A 20,932-nucleotide genomic window follows, 5' to 3' on the forward strand; every position below is an offset into this window, starting at 1 on the left:
GAGAGGGACTGTGTGCTGAAGACCTGGGGGGTACGGGGGGAAGGACTGTATGGAGGGGATTGTAACCATGGCAATGAGAGACAATATACGATACAATGAATGTAAAACTAATGTTCTCCCATGTAAACTATCACATAATTCACAATAAAACATTAAAAAAAAAAGAGCATCATGCTCAAAGCACAGCTTTTTGAGTCAAGTTAAATTACTGTTTGCTTTTAAGGGGACTTCAGGGGATATTTTTGGTTCAACGTTTAAAGATGACCTCAGGGCAACAGTTTCGGGGATCTGGTCCTTTTTTTATTTTTTTCAGTCTTCAAATGAATCAACTGCAAATGCCACTGGAAGTCTGACAGGGTTTTCCTTCTCCTTTTTGTTGTTGTTGTTGTGAAGTGCTATCTCATCAGTTCCAACTTACAGCGACCCTGTATATAAGGTTTCCAAGGAGCAGCTCCTGGGTTTGAACTGCTGACCTTGTTGTTCACAGCACCACACCAGCACTTTCCTATTTCTAGGATACACTCATTTTTTTTTTTCCCACAGACACTTTCATATAGAAATACCACTACTGAAGATTTTCTTACCTTTTCAAGGCCTGCACTGCTGGGCTGAGGACTCATACTCTGTCTGCGCCCCCTCCCCCTCTACCCTCCAGTTCGTTTACAGGAGACAACACACACCTGTCTCTTAGGGCTTCGTGCTTCAGGTCCAGGAGTAATGGAATCGAGTCTTTGAATGCCTTCATTTTTGCTTCCAAGTAGTAGGCTACCGAAAGGTTGCGGACCTGCCTGGGGAACTTCCTGAGAGACCTGAGAAACGTATCAATCCCTTCCTGGAGAAACTGGACGTTCAGGTTGATCCAGAGGGTCTGAGACCACTCTTCTTTAGCAGCCTGGAAAGACACAGGAAAGCGGTCCATCAACACAACCTCTGTGGGGATGTGGGGGTGACCATGTAGGAAGTTCACGTCTCACCTCTGGGTCACGCTTAGCTCCGTGACTCTGTCATAAGCTTGTTACCCTGTGCTTGCCATGACCGTTAGTTTTGTGTGTCATCTCGGCAAGACTCTGGGGCCCAGGCTAGTTGCTGTTCCAGGATACACTACTACTATGGAATGTCACCGGTTTCCACAAAGCAATCTAAATGACAAGCCCATTCAAAAGGGAGTTTCCTCAGGGTATGTTCCACCTCCACATTCTAAAACCATATTCTGGCAGAATGTGCTCTCTTTGTTATTATGTGCTGTGGAGTCGGTTCTGACTCGTAGCGACCCTGTACATGGTTTCTGAGGCTGTAAATCTTTACAGGAGCAGAAAGCCTCATCTTTCTCCCGCAGAACAGCTGGTAGTTTCAAACTGCTGACCTTGCGATTCACAGCCGATTCGGAACCATTAAGCTACCAGATCCTTACTTAGGACAAAAACCTGCAGGAGCTTCCAGGCTGTCACTGGACCTACAGATTTGAGACCGGCCAGTCCTCTGAAAGGCATGATCAATTCTGTGCTGTAAATCTCCTCTCTCCCCATCATTCCCCACCCTGTTCTTGCGCGCGCTGTCTCTCTTTCCATGTATGTATTTATGTATTAATGTATCTACCGATCCGGAGAACACTGAGTAAGACACCAACACCAACCTCAATGGCACACCAGAAGGACTGATTACAAGAATCTAAAACACAAATTGAAATGAAAACAACTCAAACTTAGTTGAAGTCCTCACAAAAATTATATGCTGTATCTGAAGATGTATGAAGTTAAAACTACATACTTCTTTCCTTAAGAGAAAAAGTGAGATTCCCCAAACCAGAGAAGATGAATCAGGAAACCACTTGGGTCTGGGCATCACTCTTCCAGGCTCTGTGCTAACCTGCTTCCCTGTCCTACGGAAAGATGCTGAGGTCACCAAATAACCTCCCCTCTTACAGTGCACCTGTCTCCTGTCATCAGGCAGAGACTGAACTACAATTAAATCCTGACTGACTAACTGACCATCATAAAGAAAGGACATTGAGCGGGGGGGAGGACTTCACAAAGTATGTGTAAATGTGGAATTCAATTATTATGAAATTTTCCCACAAGCTTTTTGAAGTCCCCTCAGATAGTCCTACGCTAAAAGGGAAGTACTTTGTTGCTGTGAAGTTCACCGTTTGGGCTGCTTGCATTGACAACATTTAACAGCTTGACAAAACTGTCTGAAGTCGTGAAACAAATTTTCACAGGAAATTGTGTTAACGACATAGATAGGGAGTGCTGGTGACGGTGTGGTTAAAGTACTCAACTTCTAACCAAAAGGTGGGCAGTTCAAACCACTGTGTTGCGGGAAACAGATGTGGGGGTCTGGAAAGATTTAGCATGGTGGAAATCCTATGGGGCAGTTCTACTGTGTCCTATGGGTCGATATGTGTCAGAATCAACAGAGGGCACCAGGTTTCATGAAACACATGCATTCTACTTTGTTAACTTCGGGTATAGATGAAATTACAACGCATCTCTGGTTTTCATGCCGCTCCCTTTCTCTGGGCACCGTGGCACCATGTACAGTTCATTTCTGTCACATATCTTCGCTATGTGGTGATTTGTTATGTGTCAGTTTCTTCTGGGGGCCTGGATGACAAGGGTAGGAATGGACTGACAGAACCCCCTTCTGGGCCAGCAGGAAGCCAGGCTAAAAAAGGAGGACACCTGGGGTAAGGGAATGGAATGGATTTGCATATGGGAGGCACACTAAAGAGAAGCAGGCAAGTGATGGCACTGTTTTCACTTTCAGATTCCAACTAAGGAGCTCAGCCCACAGCCCACAGCCCAGCCGACCGGGTCCCAGGCCTCCAACTGAGCGTCTTCTGAAATCAGAAGCATGGTCATCTTTGAGATAGGGCCGCAGGGCCCCTGGACATCAGCAAGCGCTCACCTTGAGTGCCTTGAAGAGCTCATAGATCATCTTCAGCCCGCTCATCTCCTTTTGGACTTGGAGCAGCTCTGGGTACATTGTAATAGGGAGATCAAAGAGCTTCTCAGCATTGGCCAACTCCTGTCGGTTACGCTCATGTTTTGTTAGCTCCTGTTCATAACTGCCTAACAGGTCCATTCCTAACAAATAAAGAAAAGAGCGTTCCAGGTGTACAAAACAAAAATAGGAATCTCGAATATTGTATGTAAATTATACTCCCACCTGTGTCCAGCTACCTGGGAAGGCAAAATGATAGTCGCTAGGCATTCCACTTTCAGCCTAACTAAAACCACAGGGCTGGTGATAGTGCTCATTCCAACCATTTGTACATTCTGCCAACTGAGCCATGTCTCTCCAAGTGGCTCTCCACCTCCACTGCACCTTAGAAGTGCCAGAGTTTGTACAGCTCCTGATGCCCAGACCACTCACCAGACCAATGGACTCAGTCTCTAGGGGTGGGCCCCAGGAACCAGCGGTTTTGAAAGCTCCCTGGAGCGGTTTTGAAAGCTCAATGTGCAGACAAGGTAAACAACCACTGTTCCATCTTATCATCCAAGACCCTGATTCCCTACTTTCTAATTATGATATCCAAGGTGCTACATCCCGTAACCCATGTACATAGGCCCAGACCTACTTTATCCTGTCCACAATTTACTGCATCCTGTTATTGGGTACCTTGGAATCTTTGCATTTTGAACACATAGCTTACACTATTTTTCCTTCTCAGTAGCTGACAAATGGTTTGTACCCCAAGTCATCAGAATCCTCAGAACTTGCCAGCTGCCATGTTTAAGCGCCAGTCCCCACGTGTGATCGTCACTGAGGAGAGCTGTGTCAGTCTGTATGCTAATGAGAGTTTGCAGAGCAGGGGGAAATGGGGACTGTCCACCATACTGGAGAGCCCCAGCAGTTACTGAGAACCTGCTCTGTGCTAGGGAAGGTACTAAACAAAATCATGGGAGCTTGGGACTGTTATACCCATTTTGCAGAGGTGATGGTGTTCGAAGAGTAGGGAGCGAATATGGAGTGCTCACGGATCTAAGAGCAAAGTGAAGTCTAACAGAAGTCAGGCAGTGGGGCCGCTGGAAGGAGCAGAGCTCGTTTTCAGCAGAGGGAGATGGTGGCGTGCAAGAAGTCTGTGCCACAGCAGAGCTCTGTGTTCCCTGCAGTGCTGAACCCTGTCCAACAGCAATTCTTAATCTCTCCACACAGCAGATACAGGCAAGACTCCCTTTGCTGTGGTTCATTTTCGCACTTCACACGTTTGTAGCCTGAAGGCTGTGGTAACCCTGCGTTGAACAAGTCTCTTAGAGCCATTTTTCCAACATCACACGCTCACTTCCTGTCTCTGTGGCCCATTTTGGTCATTCTCACAAGATTTCACCCCTTTGCCTCATGCTACTGCACACTTAAATAACCAAATCAAACCAAACCAATGCCCCTGAATCAATCTGACTCATAACAACCATGTAGAGGTGTCGAAGGATGCAGATCTGGGAACTGATGGGGCAGACAGCCTCAACTTTCTCCTACGGAGCTGCTAATAGATTTGAACCGCCGACCCAGTGGATAGCAAGTGCTTACTTATCCCACAGAACCACCGGTGCTCCTATTACACACTTAATTGTTGTTGGTGATGGTGGTAGAAATCATCAAGTCATTTCCAACTATAGTGACCCTATGTCCAACAGAACAAAATACTGACCGTTCCTGCAACAACCACACAATCATTGTTACATTTGAGCCCATTATTGCTACCACTGTGTCAATCCAACTTGTTGAGACGTCTTCCTCTTTTTAGCTGACCTTCCACTTTACCAAGCACAATTCCTACTCCAGGGACTGGTTGCTCCTAACAAAAGGTCCAAAGAACAAGTGGTGAAGCCTTGCCATCTGGATTCTAAGGAGCATTCTGGCAGTACTTCTTCCAACCCGGATTTGTTTGTTCTTTTAGCAGTCCATGGTACCATCAATATTCTTCTCCAATACCATAACTCAGATGCATAGAATCTTCTGTGGTTTTCCGTATTCACTGTCCAACTGTCACATGTAAAAGAGGCGACTGAAAATACCATGGTTTGCTCAGATGCACCTTAGTTCTCAAACTGGTATCTTTGGTCTTCAGCACTTTAAAGAGGTCTTGTGCAGCAGATTTACCTAATTCAATACGTCATTTGATTTCTTGACTGCTGCTCCCAGGAGTGTTGATTGTGGGTCCAAGCAAAACGAAGTCTTTAACAACCTAAATCTTTTCTCCATTTATCATGATGTTATTTATTGGTCCACTCGTGAAGACTTTTGTTTTCTTTACACTGAGGTTTATAATGAAAGATGCAGTCTTTAATCTTCATCAGTAAGTATCATAAGTCATCTTGCTTCCGGCAAGGAAAGTTGTGTCATATGCATATTGTAGGTTGTTCATGAGTTTTCCTCCAATCCTGATGCCACATACTTCTTCATATAATCCAGCTTCTCAGATTATTTGCTCAGCATAGAGACTGAATAAGTATTATGGAAAGGATACAACCCTGGCACACACCTTTCCTGATTTTAAACCATTCAGTTTCCCCTTGCTCTGTTCAAATGACTGCCTCGTGGTCTATGTACAGGTTCACAAGTAAGTGTTTTCAAATAACCATTCTTCGCAGTGTTACCCCATAGTTTGTTATGATCCACACTGCCGAACGCCTTGGGTGGGCAGTAATGCACAAGTAAACATCTTCCTGGTATTGTCTGCTTTCAGCCAAGTGATGTCAGCAATGATACCCCTAGTTCTATGTCCTCTTCTGAATCCTGCTTGAATTTCTGGCAGTTTCCTGTCAATGTGCTGTTTCCACCATTTTTTAACTACCTTAAGCAAAATTTTACTTACGTATGTGGTGCTGTAGAATCAGCACTGAACTGCGATCCACAAGGTCAGCAGTTCAAACCCACCAGCTGTTCCTCAGAAACCCTATATAGGGTTGCTGAGTCACTACCAACTCCACGACACTCAACAACTACAGCAACAATTTGAATAATACTGTTGAATGACTTTTGTATACTGTAGGGTCATCTTTCTTTGGGACGGACATAAATATAGATCTCTTTCAACTGGATGGCCAGAAAGCTGCCTTCGAAATTTCTTGGCATAGATGAGGGAACATCTCCAGCACTCTATCACTTTATTGCAAAGATTTCAAGTTGTATTCCATCAATTCCCAGAGCCTTGTTTTCCACCAATATTCTCAGTGCAGCATGGACTTCGTTCTTCAATACCACTGGTTCTTGATCATATGCTACCTCTTGAAATGACTAAGCACTGACCAGGTTTTTTTTGGTACAGTGACTCTGTGTATTCCTTTTATCTTCTGATACTTTCTATATCATTCAATATTTTGCCCATTGTTATTGTTAAGTGCCGTCGAGTCCGTTCCGACCCATAGCGACCCTGTGTAGGGTTTCCAAGGAGTGACTGTTGAGCTTGAACCGCCGAGCTTGCAGTTCAAATGACTGCAGTCCAGCACATCAACCCACAACGCCACACCAGGGCTTCCATAGAATACCTTCAATATTTCAAGTCAAAGCTTGAATTTTTTTCTTTAGTTCTTTCAGCTTGAGAACTGCTGAGTATGTTCTTCCCTTTTGGTTTTCTAAGTTCAGGTCTCTGCACAGTTCTTCCTTTGTCTTCAATTTGTCATCCCTGCTATAGTAAACCATATGAATGCCCAAATCAAGATGTTCAACACCTGTCCATTTCAGATCACTAATGCCTAGGAGATCGATCTTTACATGTTCCATTTCACTTCCGATGACTTCCAATACTCCTAGATTCATACACCGTAATTCTATTTCATGATTATTAAAGGATGAATGGAGCTATTTCTCCTTATTTTGAGTTGTGCTACAGCTCAATGAAGGTCCTCAATGCCTAACTGCATCCACCTCAGTAAGGGCAGCTCTACTTTGAGGAGGTAGGTAGCTCTTCCCAGTTGCAAAACACAACCTCTTCTGGCACCGTATCAGACAATGGTCCACTGTAATCCATAACATTTTCAGTGGCTAACTATTCAGAAATGGTACACTTCTCCTTACTCCTGGTCTGTCTTAGTCTGGAAGCTCTGAATCCTGTCTACCATGGGTGACCCTACTGGTAATTTAAATATCGGTGGCATAGCTTCCAGCATCACAGTAACAACACAGTGACAGAGGCATGCTGGTATACTTAATAGTCTACAACAATGACAATACAACTCACTACCATCAAGTCAATTCCAACTCATAGGGATTCTGTCGAGGGTTTTTAAAACTGCAGATCTTTATGGGAGCCGACAGACTCATCTTTCCCCCAAGGAGCTGATGGGTTTGAACAATCAATCTTATATTTAGCAGCCTAATGCCATTGGGAAACCAAAAATTGCTTGTGACTAGCTTCATTTCAGTATTCGTTTCATTGGGTGATATGGAACTGAACCCACAATATCTCCAAGCTATGCCTGGACTCAATTGTAATGAACTGAATTACTCTAGTTTTCTGTACAGCAAACCACTGAAACTATCCAAGAAATGAGTACTTTCTACCAAATTCTTAATAAAATGTAGATACTGAACTTCAGTAAGACCAACAGAAACATTCTTACCTTTATCAAGATCTTCACCAACAGAACCAGGGCCTTCATGGTAAAAACGTTCAGCAAATTTTTCTATCATCTGCCTGTAGTTTGAAATTTCGCTTCGAGTGATCTAAGAAAAGCGTGGACATTTTAGGTTGGCCCGCTGAACGTTTTTCAACATCTTTACCCAAAACCCTAAATGGTACCTCTGTGAACGTTCTCTTTATGCCCCCAAGAGTGTGCTCCACGTTCAACGAGTCACTGAGCAGAGTTGACCACATGGTCTCGATCCTTCCCACCAGTTCTTTCTCTGCATCAGTTGGCTAATGAAGAACAGAACAAACAGAATGGGATCAGCAATTTGGAAGGACATTACTTTCAGGTCAAAAGCTATTGCTCAAACAGAGGTAAACAGTGATGCATGCTCAACCTTGGAACAACAGGGCTCTGGGATACAGGAATCGAGCCATAGTCTGAAGAGGGGAAGTAATAATGTTAAGATGCTTGACTGTCTTATGAATATTGGTTTCCCCTGCCTACTACTGTAAAATAGACACTTGAGTGGCATGAAAAGGAACACCAGGAAATATGATTACAGAAAGCTTGTAAGCCCATCTTCTGCCTATAACTGACTGGAATACCTAAAAGGGGTTCTAGAACTTGCCCAGTGAAATAGGCTTCTTAAAGAGCCTTTGCAGTGTATAGGACCTTAGGTGCAATCCTGAGTCCCATCCAGAACTTTCTGAGGTGGGATATTCCCACTAAAAAGGACAAGCAGACCAGCCTGGTACAGCTAGAGCAACAGAAGATACATCTTCAAATGTATCTTCAGATGAGCAGGAAAAATCCAAAAAAATGGCAGTATGATTGGCTACAGGAACAAGCAAGTTGTTTGCCAGGGAGCCATCAAGGCAAGCAATCAAGTCCCTTCAGGACAAATCCCCTCCAAGACTGAAACTCAAAGGTAACATATGAGCCGGCATGTAAGCTTGCTGGTGACCACACTGGTATACTGGTGAGTGGAAGAGAGGGATAGGCAGCAGTGAAGAAATGGGCTGAGTTCAACCATATTCCACAGACTGCCATTGACCCGGAGATGAGAGAGAGAGGAGTAAGGGCTGGCTGGTCCAAAGTGTGTTGAGACCTGGGGACACCTGAGCCCATGGACAAGGACATAGCCACAAAGGACTAGAGCTAAGGGTGAAGCATCCAGCTGATACGAAGTGAGGGGAGATGCACAAGAACACCCAAACTTGCAGACAGTACCTATTTGTCCTAGCCTTGATGGCTTGATAATCAGAACTTGACTAGGGGAAGCTTTATTGACTACACAAAGGCTTTCAATTGTGAAGATCATGACAAGCTATGGAAAACACTGCAAATTATGAGTATTCTGGAACACTTAATTGTACTTATGAGGAATCTGTACATGGACCAAGAGGCAGTTTTTCGAACAAAACATGGGAACACTGAATGGTTTAAAATTAAGAAAGGTGTATAACAGGGTTGTATTCTTTCAACAGACTTATTCAACCTGTATGCTGAGCCAAAAATCCGAGAAGCTGGGTTATATGGAGAAAAATGTGGCATCAGGATTGGAAGAAGACTCATTAACAACCTGCCATATGCAGATGATACAACCTCACTTGCTTAAAGTAAAGAGGACTTAAAATATTTACTGATGAAGATCAAAGACCACAGACTTCAGTATGGATTACATCTCAATGTAAAGAAAACAAAAATCCTCACCACTGGATCAATAAACAACATTTTAACAACGGAGAAAAGACTGAAGTTGTCAAGGACTTCATTCTTCTTAGATCGACTGTCTACACTCATGGAAACAGCAGTCAAGAAATCAAACAGTATATTGCATTAGGTAAATCTGCTGCACGAGACCTTTTTAAAGTGTTGACAACAAAGATGTCAACTTGAGAAATAAGGTGCGCCTGACCCAAGCCATGGTATTTTCAATAACCTCATATGCATATGAAAGCTGGACAGTGAATAAGGAAGACCGTGAAGAATTGATGATTTTGAGTTATGGTGTTGGAGGAGAAAATTGAAAGTACCATGGACTTCCAAAAGAACAAACAGATCTGTGTTGGAAGAAGTGCAGCCAGAGTGCTTTTTGGCTGCCAAGATGGCCAAACTTTGTCTCTCATACTTTGGACATATTGTCAGGAGGGACCAGTCACTGGAGAAGGAGATCATGTTTGGTAAGGCGGACGGTCAGAGAAAAAGAGGAAGATCCCCAGCGAGATGGATTGGCAAAGTGGCAGCATCAATGGGCTCAAGTGTGGCAACAATAGCGAGGTTGGCCCAGGACCGAGTAATGTTTCGTTCTGTTGTGCAAAGGGTCACATAGGGTACATAGGGTACCGACTCGATGGCACTTAACAACAACAACATAGCACACGTGAAATGGTGCACTATAGATTGGTAATAAGTGCCATCACTGACCATCTGGTTAGTCTGCTCTGTGTTTTGTTATTGGTATAGTCACTATAAGTCAGAGCCAGCTCGACAGCAACTAGCAACCTTTATCTCTCAGCGGTTAAAGGCTTAAGAACAGACCCATTCACTTACTATGATGTTATACATTGCCAGGGTCCGGTACCGCTCCTTGATATCCCTGTATCTCAGTTCCATGACTAAAGATTTACTTCGAATTTCTGCAATGGTCGCCAGGACAAACTTGAGATCTTCAAGGGTATTGGGGTTCTTCTTCAGGTTTTTGGCCAAGAGCTAGAAAAGAAAGGTCAAAAGACGCTGAGTCAAAATGGATAGGATGCAGCCACATTGAGAGCAGACCTCCAAGGATGGCCACCATGGTGAGATCCAGTGGCCAGTACCTCAATCTCTTCCTGAAGGTTATGGAGCTCCTCCTTGGCGGATTCGTTGAGAAGCTTCCCAAGAGAAACCACCCACGACTTGGCGGTTTCCTGCACGGTGTTTGCCAGGGGCCCCAGCTGCAGCCTGATGCAGTGCTCGTCCTTGATTAAAGGTTGACGCATGACTTCACAGGCAATCTTGGAGTAGAACTGCAGCTTGTCATCGTATGAGACGCAAGAAGGCTTTCGGGCAGCAAATTTCTCCATCACAATGGCTTTGTCCAGTTTCCAGAGGGGTCGGTAGCGTTTCCATTTTTGCAGGAACTTCATGAGATTGATCAGAATTCTGTGGATATTTTGGGGGATCATAACAGCTTGCTCCATGATCTGGGAGTTCAGGGAGATGTCGTTGAAGAAGCTTATGACAACGAGCTCTTCTTCCTCCCCTTTCTGAGGAGGGCAGTCTATGCAGCTGCCATTCATCCAACGAACGAAATGCTGCAAAGTAAGAATGCAGGGAGAACACAATGATTCTGTTCCCGTCTGGTCTGCCTTCTCTAGATACGTCAGGATCATGCTAGTAGTGGACACTCACTTTATTAGTAGTAACCATGCTAGGCTTCAGAAAGTCCCCCAGGGCTCTAACGCTTCTTCCAACAAAAGGTAGGCTCTGCTCCCCGACCCATGGGCGGCCTTAGCTGACCAGTATAGATAGACCACTGAACATGACCAGCAGGAAGTGGCAGAAGCAACCCTATGTGCATTCTGACCCAAGGACTTGGGAGACCTGAGAGCATTCACACGCATGCTCCTGACAGCCTGCAGCCATCACGTGAGGGAGCTGAGGCTAGTCAGTGGATGACGGTGACAGAGCCTCACGGAGGAGCACCAAGGCACCGCAGCCAACAACTATCAAACATGGGAGTGAGGGCATCAACTGCTAGTGGAATACAGGCACATGGGTGGTCCTTCCTAGGACCAGAGGAACCACGCAGGAGAATCCAGCCCTCTGACTTTGAACTTATTAATAAAATTGCTGGCATAAACCACAGAGATTGCAGGTGGCGTCCTATGCCACAAAATCTAACAGATACAACAATGGCCATCCATCCCCCTTAGTATGGGGAGACAAAGCAACCTTAACTCCCATCTTTGCAGATGAAAAACCACAGTCAGTGAACTGACAACCCAGTATCCCAGGGTAAATGTGCTGATTTACACCTCCCCACTACAGTCAAGACTTCCTCTTGGCCCACCCACAACAGCCCCCCATCAGGTAAGTCCCACCTGAGCTACAGTTTCACCATCTGTAAAATGGGGACAATAAGTACTTCAGCCCCTGATATGGTGAGACTGATACAGGAGGGCCGGGAGCCAACAGAATGGCGTTGTTTTTCCAGGTCTTGCCAGTTTCCCACTTCTGACAGGATGCAAGCACCGCTTTTCTATCGCTGTCTACGGGTGGGAAATACCTGCGCTTCCTTTCTCTAGCAGGGTTCCACCTTCCATATGTTCCAGCTCTCATTGCTCCCAAAATAATAGCTGCTATGTCTCTTTTCTTGTTGTTATTAAGTACCATGGAGTCATAGCGATCCCTGTACAGGGTTTCCGAGGCTGTAAATCTTTAGGGGAGCAGAAAGCTTCACCTTTCTCCCACGAAAATGCTGGTTGTTTCAAACTCCCGACCTTGGGGTTAGCAGACCGATTCATAACCACTACGCTACCAGAGCTCCTACTGTGAAGTCGGTTCCGACTCATAGCGACCCTGCACAGGGTTTCCAAGGCTGTAAATCTTTAGGGGAGCAGAAAGCCTTGTCTTTCTCCCGCGGAACAGCTGGTAGCTTCGAACCGCCTACCTTGAGGTTAGCAGCCTGATTCGTAACCACTACGCTATCAGAGCTCCTTTCTATATCTCTAGAACCCCTCAATTCCGGCACTGTGCTAGGCTCTCTGGCTGTTTTATATTATTTATCCCCACAAACACTGTAGAAGGTGAGTAGCCTTTAACTTTGCCACTGTTTAGCTGAGGTCCTCACGGTGCTGGTTTAAAACTTCTGCTCCTTGTATTTCAGCGCGGAAGGTTAACCCTGAAGACCATGGAGATGCCCTAGTTAAGATCTATTAAACTGCCTGCTCATTTGCAAGGATTTTTTTTCTTTTTGTATGTACATTCCCAACATTTCCCAAGAAGAAAGAGAAATTTCTTTTCATTTGAAAGAAAACATTTATGAAGGTCAAATAATACAAGTTTAGCCAAAAGCTTCAAATGTACCTAATAGTGGAGCAAGGGGGGGGTTAAACTGAAGTGAAATGATGGGAGTAATAGCTATAATGTTTTTACAGATAGTCTATCCTATTTATTCATCCTTTGGAAATTGTTTTTCTTTTCTATGCCAAAAAAAAAACACCTATGAGGTGTCTAAGCCAATGTCATAGAGTCAGTTCTGACTCACAGACTCTTCAGGACCAACAGAACTGCTCCATGGATTTCCAAGGCTGTAAATCCTTACAGGAGGGCTGAAATCCTTGTCAGGAGACCTGGCTTATCTGGGGAAGTCAGGAGGCTTTCCTGGAGGAAGGGGCTGTCCAGATCTCAGCACCCAGCTGCACTGCTGCTCCAGGGCCAACCCATCTGCCCACACGCTCCTTTGGCTCAGGGCCTGCCTGGCCCCACTGACCCCCTCATCGGCGGTGGCGAGTGGGGGAGCGGCAGAACAGGGGCTCCTCTCCCCAGCTGTGGAAGCAGGTCTAGGTGTTGCCTACACATGCCACAATGCCCAGGCCCAGTGACTGTACCTCCCAACACCCCTGTGGCCACTGTTTCAGCGTGGGGTCCTGGTATAGCGCAGTAGGACAACCACTGGACTGTGAACCACAAGGTTAGCAGTTCAAACCCACCAGCTGCTCCTCAGAAATCGTTATGAGTCACAACAAATTAGACGGCACTTCACAACAACAAATCCTTACAGGAGAAGACTGTCTGATCTTTCCCTTCTGGAGCGGCTAGTGGGTTTCAACCACCAACTTTCTAGTTAGCAGCCAAGAGCTTTAGCCACGGTGCCACCAAAGCTCCTTCCTATAAGGTAAGAGAATTTATACAACAGAAGCATCATATGCAACTTGATTAGCACAGATGACTAAATACGTACAATTTATTCATTAATTCCAAGTACAGTGAACTACAACTCCCTATGTGTAGTATCTCCAGTTAGTTTTATGTTAAAAACCAGTCCATGAGGCCTATGTGACTTTCTGAGCAAGGCCAGTGAGGAGCGAGGGAGGTAGCTCTCAGTATCTTGAGTGGGGTGATGTTCCTCATCTACAAAGTGACACTGGGCTCCAGTATACCAAATGGCATGACACTTGTCCATTGTTGGCAAGGCATAAACTCGGGGTTGCTTTCCAACAAATATTCATGCAACACCCACCCACTGAGCGCCACCTAGGTGCTAGATACTGTTCTAGGTGCTGAGGGTGCAAAAGAGAGTAAGGCACACAACATTCTTGTGCTCCTGTGGCTTGTATTCTGGTGGCATGGGGCAACCAAGAGATAAATAAGCAAGTAAATAGGTGAGAAAAAGTCAGATCATGAAAAAATGCTGGACAAGAAGAAAAGAGGGTGAGAGGACAGAGAGGCACTGGCTGAGCTGGGGGCTTCATGCAAATGGAGCAGCTCCTACCACAGTTTCCAAGGACACATAAAGAGAGGGCCAATGAGATTGCAGCAAGGTAGCACATGACGGAAGAACGAACAGAAAATCGGGCAGATGTATGGTTATGGAAGTGCTAATTGACCATGGATTCTGGATTCCCATCTATGTGAAATGGAAGACAAGGGGGCAAAGGGAGAGTTTCTGTAGTCAATGGCTTATGTTCTCAAAGGCTCCTGGGACAGGCTGGCTGGGGAGTGAGCTGGGGAAATCACGGCAACAATCCACGGCAATGATGGCAGTGATGTGAACTCCGAAGGCACCCAGGAATGGGACACAGAGGGTTCAGCTCAGAGGTGTGTCTGTGAGGAGAGTGCCCCAGAACTATTGATGGGCGGGACAAGGCGGGTGAGAAACACAGCAATCAGGATGTCCGCCAGGTTTCGGGCTCAAGTAACTAGGTTACTGTTGTGCCATTTGCTGAGGTGGGAAAACTGGGGCAGGGCCAGATTGTTACTGTTGTTGTTTTTGTTGTTGTTGTTAAGTACTGTGAAGTCAGTTCTGGCTCATAGTGACCCTGCACAGGGTTTCTGAGGCTGTAAACCTTATGGGAGCTGCTATCAAGTCAGTACCGACTCATATCAACTTAATGCACAACAGAACGAAACCGTGCCGGGACCTGCGCTGATCTCACCATCTTGGCTACGCTTGAACCCAATGCTGCTGCCACTGGGCCAATCTGTCTTGCTGGGGGTCTTCCTCTTTTTCTCCGACCCTCCATTTTACCAAACATGATGGCCTTTCTCCAGGGACTAGTCCCTCCTGTATGTCCCAAGTATGATAGACGAAATCTGGTCATCCTGGCTTCCAAGGAGCATTCCAGCTATACTTCTTCCAACACAGATTTGTTTGTTCTTCGGGTAGTCCACGATACTTTTAATATTCTCCTCCAACACCATAACTCAAATGCATCAATTATTCTACAGCCTTCTTTATTAATTGTCCAACTTTCACATGCATGTGAGGCTATTGAAAATGCACCTTAGTTCTCAAACTGAGAACTTGATCAGTTTAAAGAGGTCCAGCACAGCATATTTGCTTAATGCAATACATAAGTTTGAGTTCTTGATTGCTACTTCCACGAGTGTTGATAGATGATCTGAGCAAAATGAAGCCTTTGACAATTTCAATCTTTTCTCCATTTATCTTGATGTTATTTTTTGGTCCAGTGGTAAGGATTTTTGTTTTCTTTACATTGAGGTGCAACCCATTCTGAAAGCTGTTGTCTTTGATCTTCATAGGTATTTTAAGTCCCTTGGCTTTCAACAAGCAAAGTTGTTCTATCTGCATAGTGCAGGTTGTTGATGAGTCTTAGATTATTTGCTCAGCATACAGATTGAGTAAGTATGGTGAAAGAATATAACCCTGGTGGACACCTTCCTTGATTTTAAACCATTCAGTGTCCCCTTGCTCTGTTCAAAAGACAGACTCTTGGTCTAATTGCAAGTTCCTCATGAACACAATTAAGTGTTCTACAATACTCCTTCTCTGCAATTATTGTCCATAGTTTGTCATGATCTATGTAATCAAAAATCTTTGTAGAGTCAATAAAGCACAGGTAAACACCTTTCTGATATCCTTTGCTTTCAGCCAAGATCTATCTGATGTCAGCAAGGATACCCTTCATTCCAAGTTCCTGTCTGAATCTAGCCCAAACCTCTGGTGGCATCCTGTCATTGCATGGTTGCACCCAATTTAAATGATCTTTAGCAAAATTCTACTTGCACGGGATAGTGATATTGTCCAATAAATTCTGCATTCCTTTGGGTCACCTCTCTTTGGAATGGGCACAAATATGGATCTCTTCCAATCAGTTGACCAGGTAGTTGTCTTCCAAATTTCTTGGCACAGATGAGTGTGTGCCTCCAATGCTGTATCAGTTTGTTGAAAAATTGCTGTTCGTATTCCAGCAATTCCCGGAACCTTGTTCTTTTCCAATGCCTCAGTGCACCTTGGACTTTTTCCTTCAGAATCATTGGATCTTGATCATAGGCTGCCTCTTGAAATGGTTGAACACTGACCATTTCTTTTTGGTACAGTGACTCTGTGTATTCCTTCCATCTTCTTTTGATGCTTTCTGCATCTTTCCACAACTGATGGTCTGCAACCACAATATTTTGCTCATGTTGTGGTTGTTAAGTGCCGTCGAGTTGGGTCCGACTCACAGGGACCCTGTATAGGGTTTCTGAGGAGTGGCTGATGAGTTTGAACTGCCAGTCCTGAGGTTCAAACTGACTTTATGGTCAAGTGCTTATACTACAGCACCACACCAGGACTCCATTTTGCCCATGTTGCTGTTGCTAAGTGCCACTGAGTCAGTTCCAACACATAGCAATCCTGTATAGGGTTTCCAAGGAATGGATGATGAGCTTGAATCACTGACCTTGCAGTTCAATCCAACTTTGCAATCCAGCGCATTAACCCATAGCGCCACACCAGGACTCCATTTTGCCCAGGGAATCCTTCAATGTTGCAATTTGAGGCTTAAATTTTTTCTTCAGTTCTTTCAACTCAAGAAATGCTGAGCATGTTCTTCCTTCTGGTTTTCTAACTCCAGGTCTTTGTACATTTCATTATAATTTTTGACTTTGTGTTATCAAGCTGCCTTTTGAAAATTTCTGTACAGCTCTTTAACCTCCTCATTTCTTCCATTTATTTTAGCATCTCTGTGCTGGAGAGCAACTTTCAGAGTCTCTTCTGACATCCATTTAGGTCTTTTCCTTCTTTCTTTTCTTCTTAATAACCTTTTGCTTTCTTCCAGTATGACGTTCTTGATGTCATCCCACAACTCTTCTTATCTTCAGTCTTTGCATCAAATCTGTTCTTCAGATGATCACTAAATTCAGGTGAGATATGTTCAAGGTAATATTTTGGCTCTCATGGACTTGTTTTAATTTTTTTTGTGTGTGTGTGTGTCAGCCTGAACTTGCATATGAGCAACTGATGGTCTGTTCCACAGTCTGCTCTGGGCCTTGTCTGGTCTGATGATTTGGAGCTTTCCACTGTATCTTTCCATATTTTTAGTCAATTTGATTTCTGTGTATTCCATCTGATGAGGTCCATGTGAAGAACCAACTTTTATGTGATTTTAAAAAAGGTATTCGCAATGAAGAAGTCATTGGTCTTACAAAATAGTCATGTAGTCTCCAACATCATTTCTATCACTAAGGCCAAATCTTCCAACTACTGATTCTTCCTGTGTTTCCAACCTTTGCATTCCAAATGCCAGTAATTATCAAGGCATCTTGATTACATGTTTGATCAACTTCAGACTGAAGAAGTTGGTAGAATTCTTCAATTTCACCATCACTGGCTTCAGTGGTTAATGAATAAATTCGAATAATAGTGGTATTAACTGGTCTTCCTTGTTGTTGTTGTTAAGTACATCGAGTCAGTTACAACTGACAGCAACCCTGTACAGGGTTTCTGAAGAATGGCTGGTGAGTTTGAACTGCCAACCTTGTAGCTCAAACTGACCATGCAGTCTAGCACATTAACCGGCAGCACCACACTAGTAGGCATATGTATATTATCCTATCACAGACAGCACTATATTACAAGATAGATCTTGAAATGTTCTTTTGGATGATGAATGCGATGCCATTGAAGAAGACTTCAATTTGTCATGCCTGGCAGAGCAAACCATGTGACTGTCAGATTCAGAATAATGGCCAATACCAGTCCATTTCACCTCACTCATGCCTAGGATATCAACGTTCATGCATTCCATTTCATTTTTGACATCTTCCAATTTTCTTAGACTCATGCTTCATACATTCTGTGTTCTGATTATTAATGGATGTTTATAGCTGTTTCTCCTCATTTTGAGTTTTCCCCAATCAGCAAATGAAGGTCCCAAAAGCTTTACTCCATTCATGTCATCCCGGTCAACTGTACTTTGACAAGGCAGCTCTTCCCCAGTCTTATTTTGAGTGCCTTCCAACCTGAGGGGCTCATCTTCCAGCACTCTATCTGACAATATTCTGGTGTTCTTCATCATGTTTCAATGGTCAGTATTCCGTTGCTGAGAGTGTTCCACTGCTCTTCTAAGGTTTTCAGTGTCTAAATATTAGGAAGTAGTCTGTCTCTACTTCTTCTTAGTCCGTCTTCGCTGGAAGCTCAGCTAAAACCTGTATACTACGGTGACCCTGCTGGTACTCAAAATACCAATGGCATAGTTTCCGGAACCACAGCAACACACAAGCCACCACAAAATGACAGACACACTGACAGACAAGTGGTAGAGGGCCTGGGTTCCAGGAAGGAAATTGGAAATCCCCTGTTGGATGGCATACATGCAATGTCAAACAGAATTGGAAACACACTAACAGAAGACAAAACAGTTAACTGGAATCTCGTCATAATTAGAGACTTATGTGCATCAAAGGATTTCATCAAAAGAGTAAAAGGAGAACATACAGACTGGGAAAAATATTTGGCACTGACATATCACATCAAGGCCTACTCTCCATTTCCCCCCAATCCCCACCCTGGTAACCATCACAGAATGTTTCATTTACAAGAAACTATTTTTTTACCCTTTATAATCATGGTAGGAGGGTAGACACACGGTAACATAAGTGATGGGGCAGACAATGTACAAGAGGAGATTGGTAGAAGAAAGATGAAGGGAGCAGGAAACCTAGGGGAGAATGCAAAAGTGAAAGGAAATAGAGGTAAACACAGTAAACTGATGGTACATGGAGGAGACTGCAATCACTGTAATGAAGTCTATGAGTTGCTAAATGTAAAACTGATGATCTGCTCTGTAAACCTTCACTTAATCACAATAAAAAGTGTTTTTTTAAATCATTTCCTTGTTGGACATGCCAAGCCTTGAGGTTTCAAGGGAGACATTGAGTAGGCAAGTGGCTAGAGAAGTGTGGCGTGTGGTAGCGAGGGCTGGGCTGGAGACAGAATGGGATGGTCTCCACAAGGGTTGTTGTTGGTGGTGGTGGTGTTAAGTGCCGTTGAGTGGATTCGACTCACAGCGACCCTGTATAGGGTTTCCAAGGAGTGACTGGTGAGCTTGAACTGCTGACCTCACAGTTCAAGCAGCTTTGCAGTCTGGCACATTAACCCACAGTGCCACAGCCATGCATCTGGGTAAAATGATGTAGATGGTGAGGGTCAAGACTTGGGTCACTGGGAAATCTGGACATGGAGCAGAGGACAAGCCAAGATGAGAGGAAACATCTGCGAATCAGAACAGAACCGGAAGCTGTTTTTGCTCAGCCTCGAAATACCATGTGGGTGACAGCCCAGATCTCTGTCCTCACCTTGGTGATCTCCACACAGTTTCGGACACAGTGGACACACATTTTGTCGATCTCATTTGCATTGGGATGAAGAGCGATCTCTGGAGCACTCAGGATGGTTTCCGTTTGGAACAAAGGGACGTTGCCCAGGATCATAGCATTGAAAGACTGCAGGTTCCTAGGAGGGGTGGAAAGCAAAGAGTCAGTTGGCCCCAGCGGCGTGAATGCTGTTGTCGTTAGGTGGTGTTGAGTCAGCTCCGATTCACAGCAATCCGATTATGCACAACAGAACGAAACACAGCCCACTCCTGCACCATCCTCACAATAGGTGTCAAATTAATGACAATTAATTAATGGCAATTAATGACACTTGCTGGAGTCACAGAAACCAAACATAAAGGCCTACTACAAAGAACACATGGCAGAGTTCCAATGAATAGTATGGGGACACGTTCTATTAGCTGTTGTTGTTTTTTTCCTCAAGTGCATAAAAATACTTCATTTCTGTACACCCATGTTCACCACAGCACTGTTCACAATAGCAAATAGATGGAAACAACCTAAGCGCCCTTCAAGGGAAGAATGGATAAACAAACTTCGGTCCATACACACAGCAGAATATCCCACAATGCTAAAGAACAACAATGAGTCTACAAAATACCTCGAAACAGGGATGGACCTGGAGGAGCTCATGTTGAGTGAAATAAGTCCATCACAAAAGGACTCATACTGTATGGTGTCACATTCTCAAGAGTAAGTTTTCACACAAAAAGAAACATTCTCTGACAGTCACCAGGCATGGGGAAGAGGGAAATGGAGGGCCAAAAAAAGGCATGATAACTTCCAAAAGTTGTTAGACTGCTTTGAGAGAAATGGACAGTCAGGTCCTTGTCCCCTCTCCTCCACCCGTCCTCTGCCCCTTCCAGGACCCCGTGGTGAAGGACACTCAGGAATGAAGCACTTGGTTAGCTTCCAAACTAGGCTCCCTGACTCCCTTCTGCACCTCACCACATTCCATTGCTCCTACTGCACTCAGGGGTCTTTCCACACATGCAGTCCCCCTCTCCAATGACAACACTCCGCTAGCTTCTCACCACGCTCAGAACAAAGTCGCCAGCCCTTTGCCATGGCGGCTCCCTGCCCTCTGTGATCTACCCCTGCCTGCCTCCTCCCTTCCTCCTTCTCTCTTAGCACCCCTTCTCACTGTTTCTCCCAGGGACCAAGGATCCTTGCACAAACTCTCAGTTCTCCCTGAAATTTCCTCCCCTTTTCAGCTCACTCCATATCCTCATGTCCCAGCTACAACGTGGCCCTTCTTGGCAACCCAACTGCAGTAGGCCCCACTGTCGTTCCATGTTTATCAACTCTGTTTCTTTCATTAAAATTGCATGTCTGTCCTCAGAAGGTTGAAAATAGAAATACCTTATGATCCAGCAATCCCTCTACTTGGTATTTACCCACAAGAAAAACGAGCCACAACATGAGAAGATATATACACACCAATGTTCATAGCAGCACTATTTACAATAGCAAAAAGATAGAGACAACCAAAGTGCCCATCAACTGAAGAATGGATAAACAAACTGTGGTAC

General features: G+C 44.5%; 1 protein-coding gene across 1 annotated transcript in view; it reads right to left on the reverse strand.

Moving 5' to 3' along the window:
* The window catches only part of DNAH10 (dynein, axonemal, heavy chain 10), a 210,003-nt gene that overhangs the window by 117,037 nt on the left and 72,034 nt on the right, over positions 1-20,932 (reverse strand). The window contains exons 17-23 of the mRNA XM_006865476.1: positions 19,362-19,518; positions 10,394-10,870; positions 10,128-10,286; positions 7,745-7,861; positions 7,566-7,668; positions 2,908-3,086; positions 681-892 (exon numbers count right to left, since the gene is read on the reverse strand). Coding sequence (XP_006865538.1) covers positions 681-892; positions 2,908-3,086; positions 7,566-7,668; positions 7,745-7,861; positions 10,128-10,286; positions 10,394-10,870; positions 19,362-19,518 — 1,404 coding nt within the window. The remainder of the gene's footprint in view (positions 1-680; positions 893-2,907; positions 3,087-7,565; positions 7,669-7,744; positions 7,862-10,127; positions 10,287-10,393; positions 10,871-19,361; positions 19,519-20,932) is intronic.

Source organism: Chrysochloris asiatica, unplaced genomic scaffold, assembly GCF_000296735.1.
Source record: "Chrysochloris asiatica unplaced genomic scaffold, ChrAsi1.0 scaffold00078, whole genome shotgun sequence".
NCBI classification, from domain to species: domain Eukaryota; kingdom Metazoa; phylum Chordata; class Mammalia; order Afrosoricida; family Chrysochloridae; genus Chrysochloris; species Chrysochloris asiatica.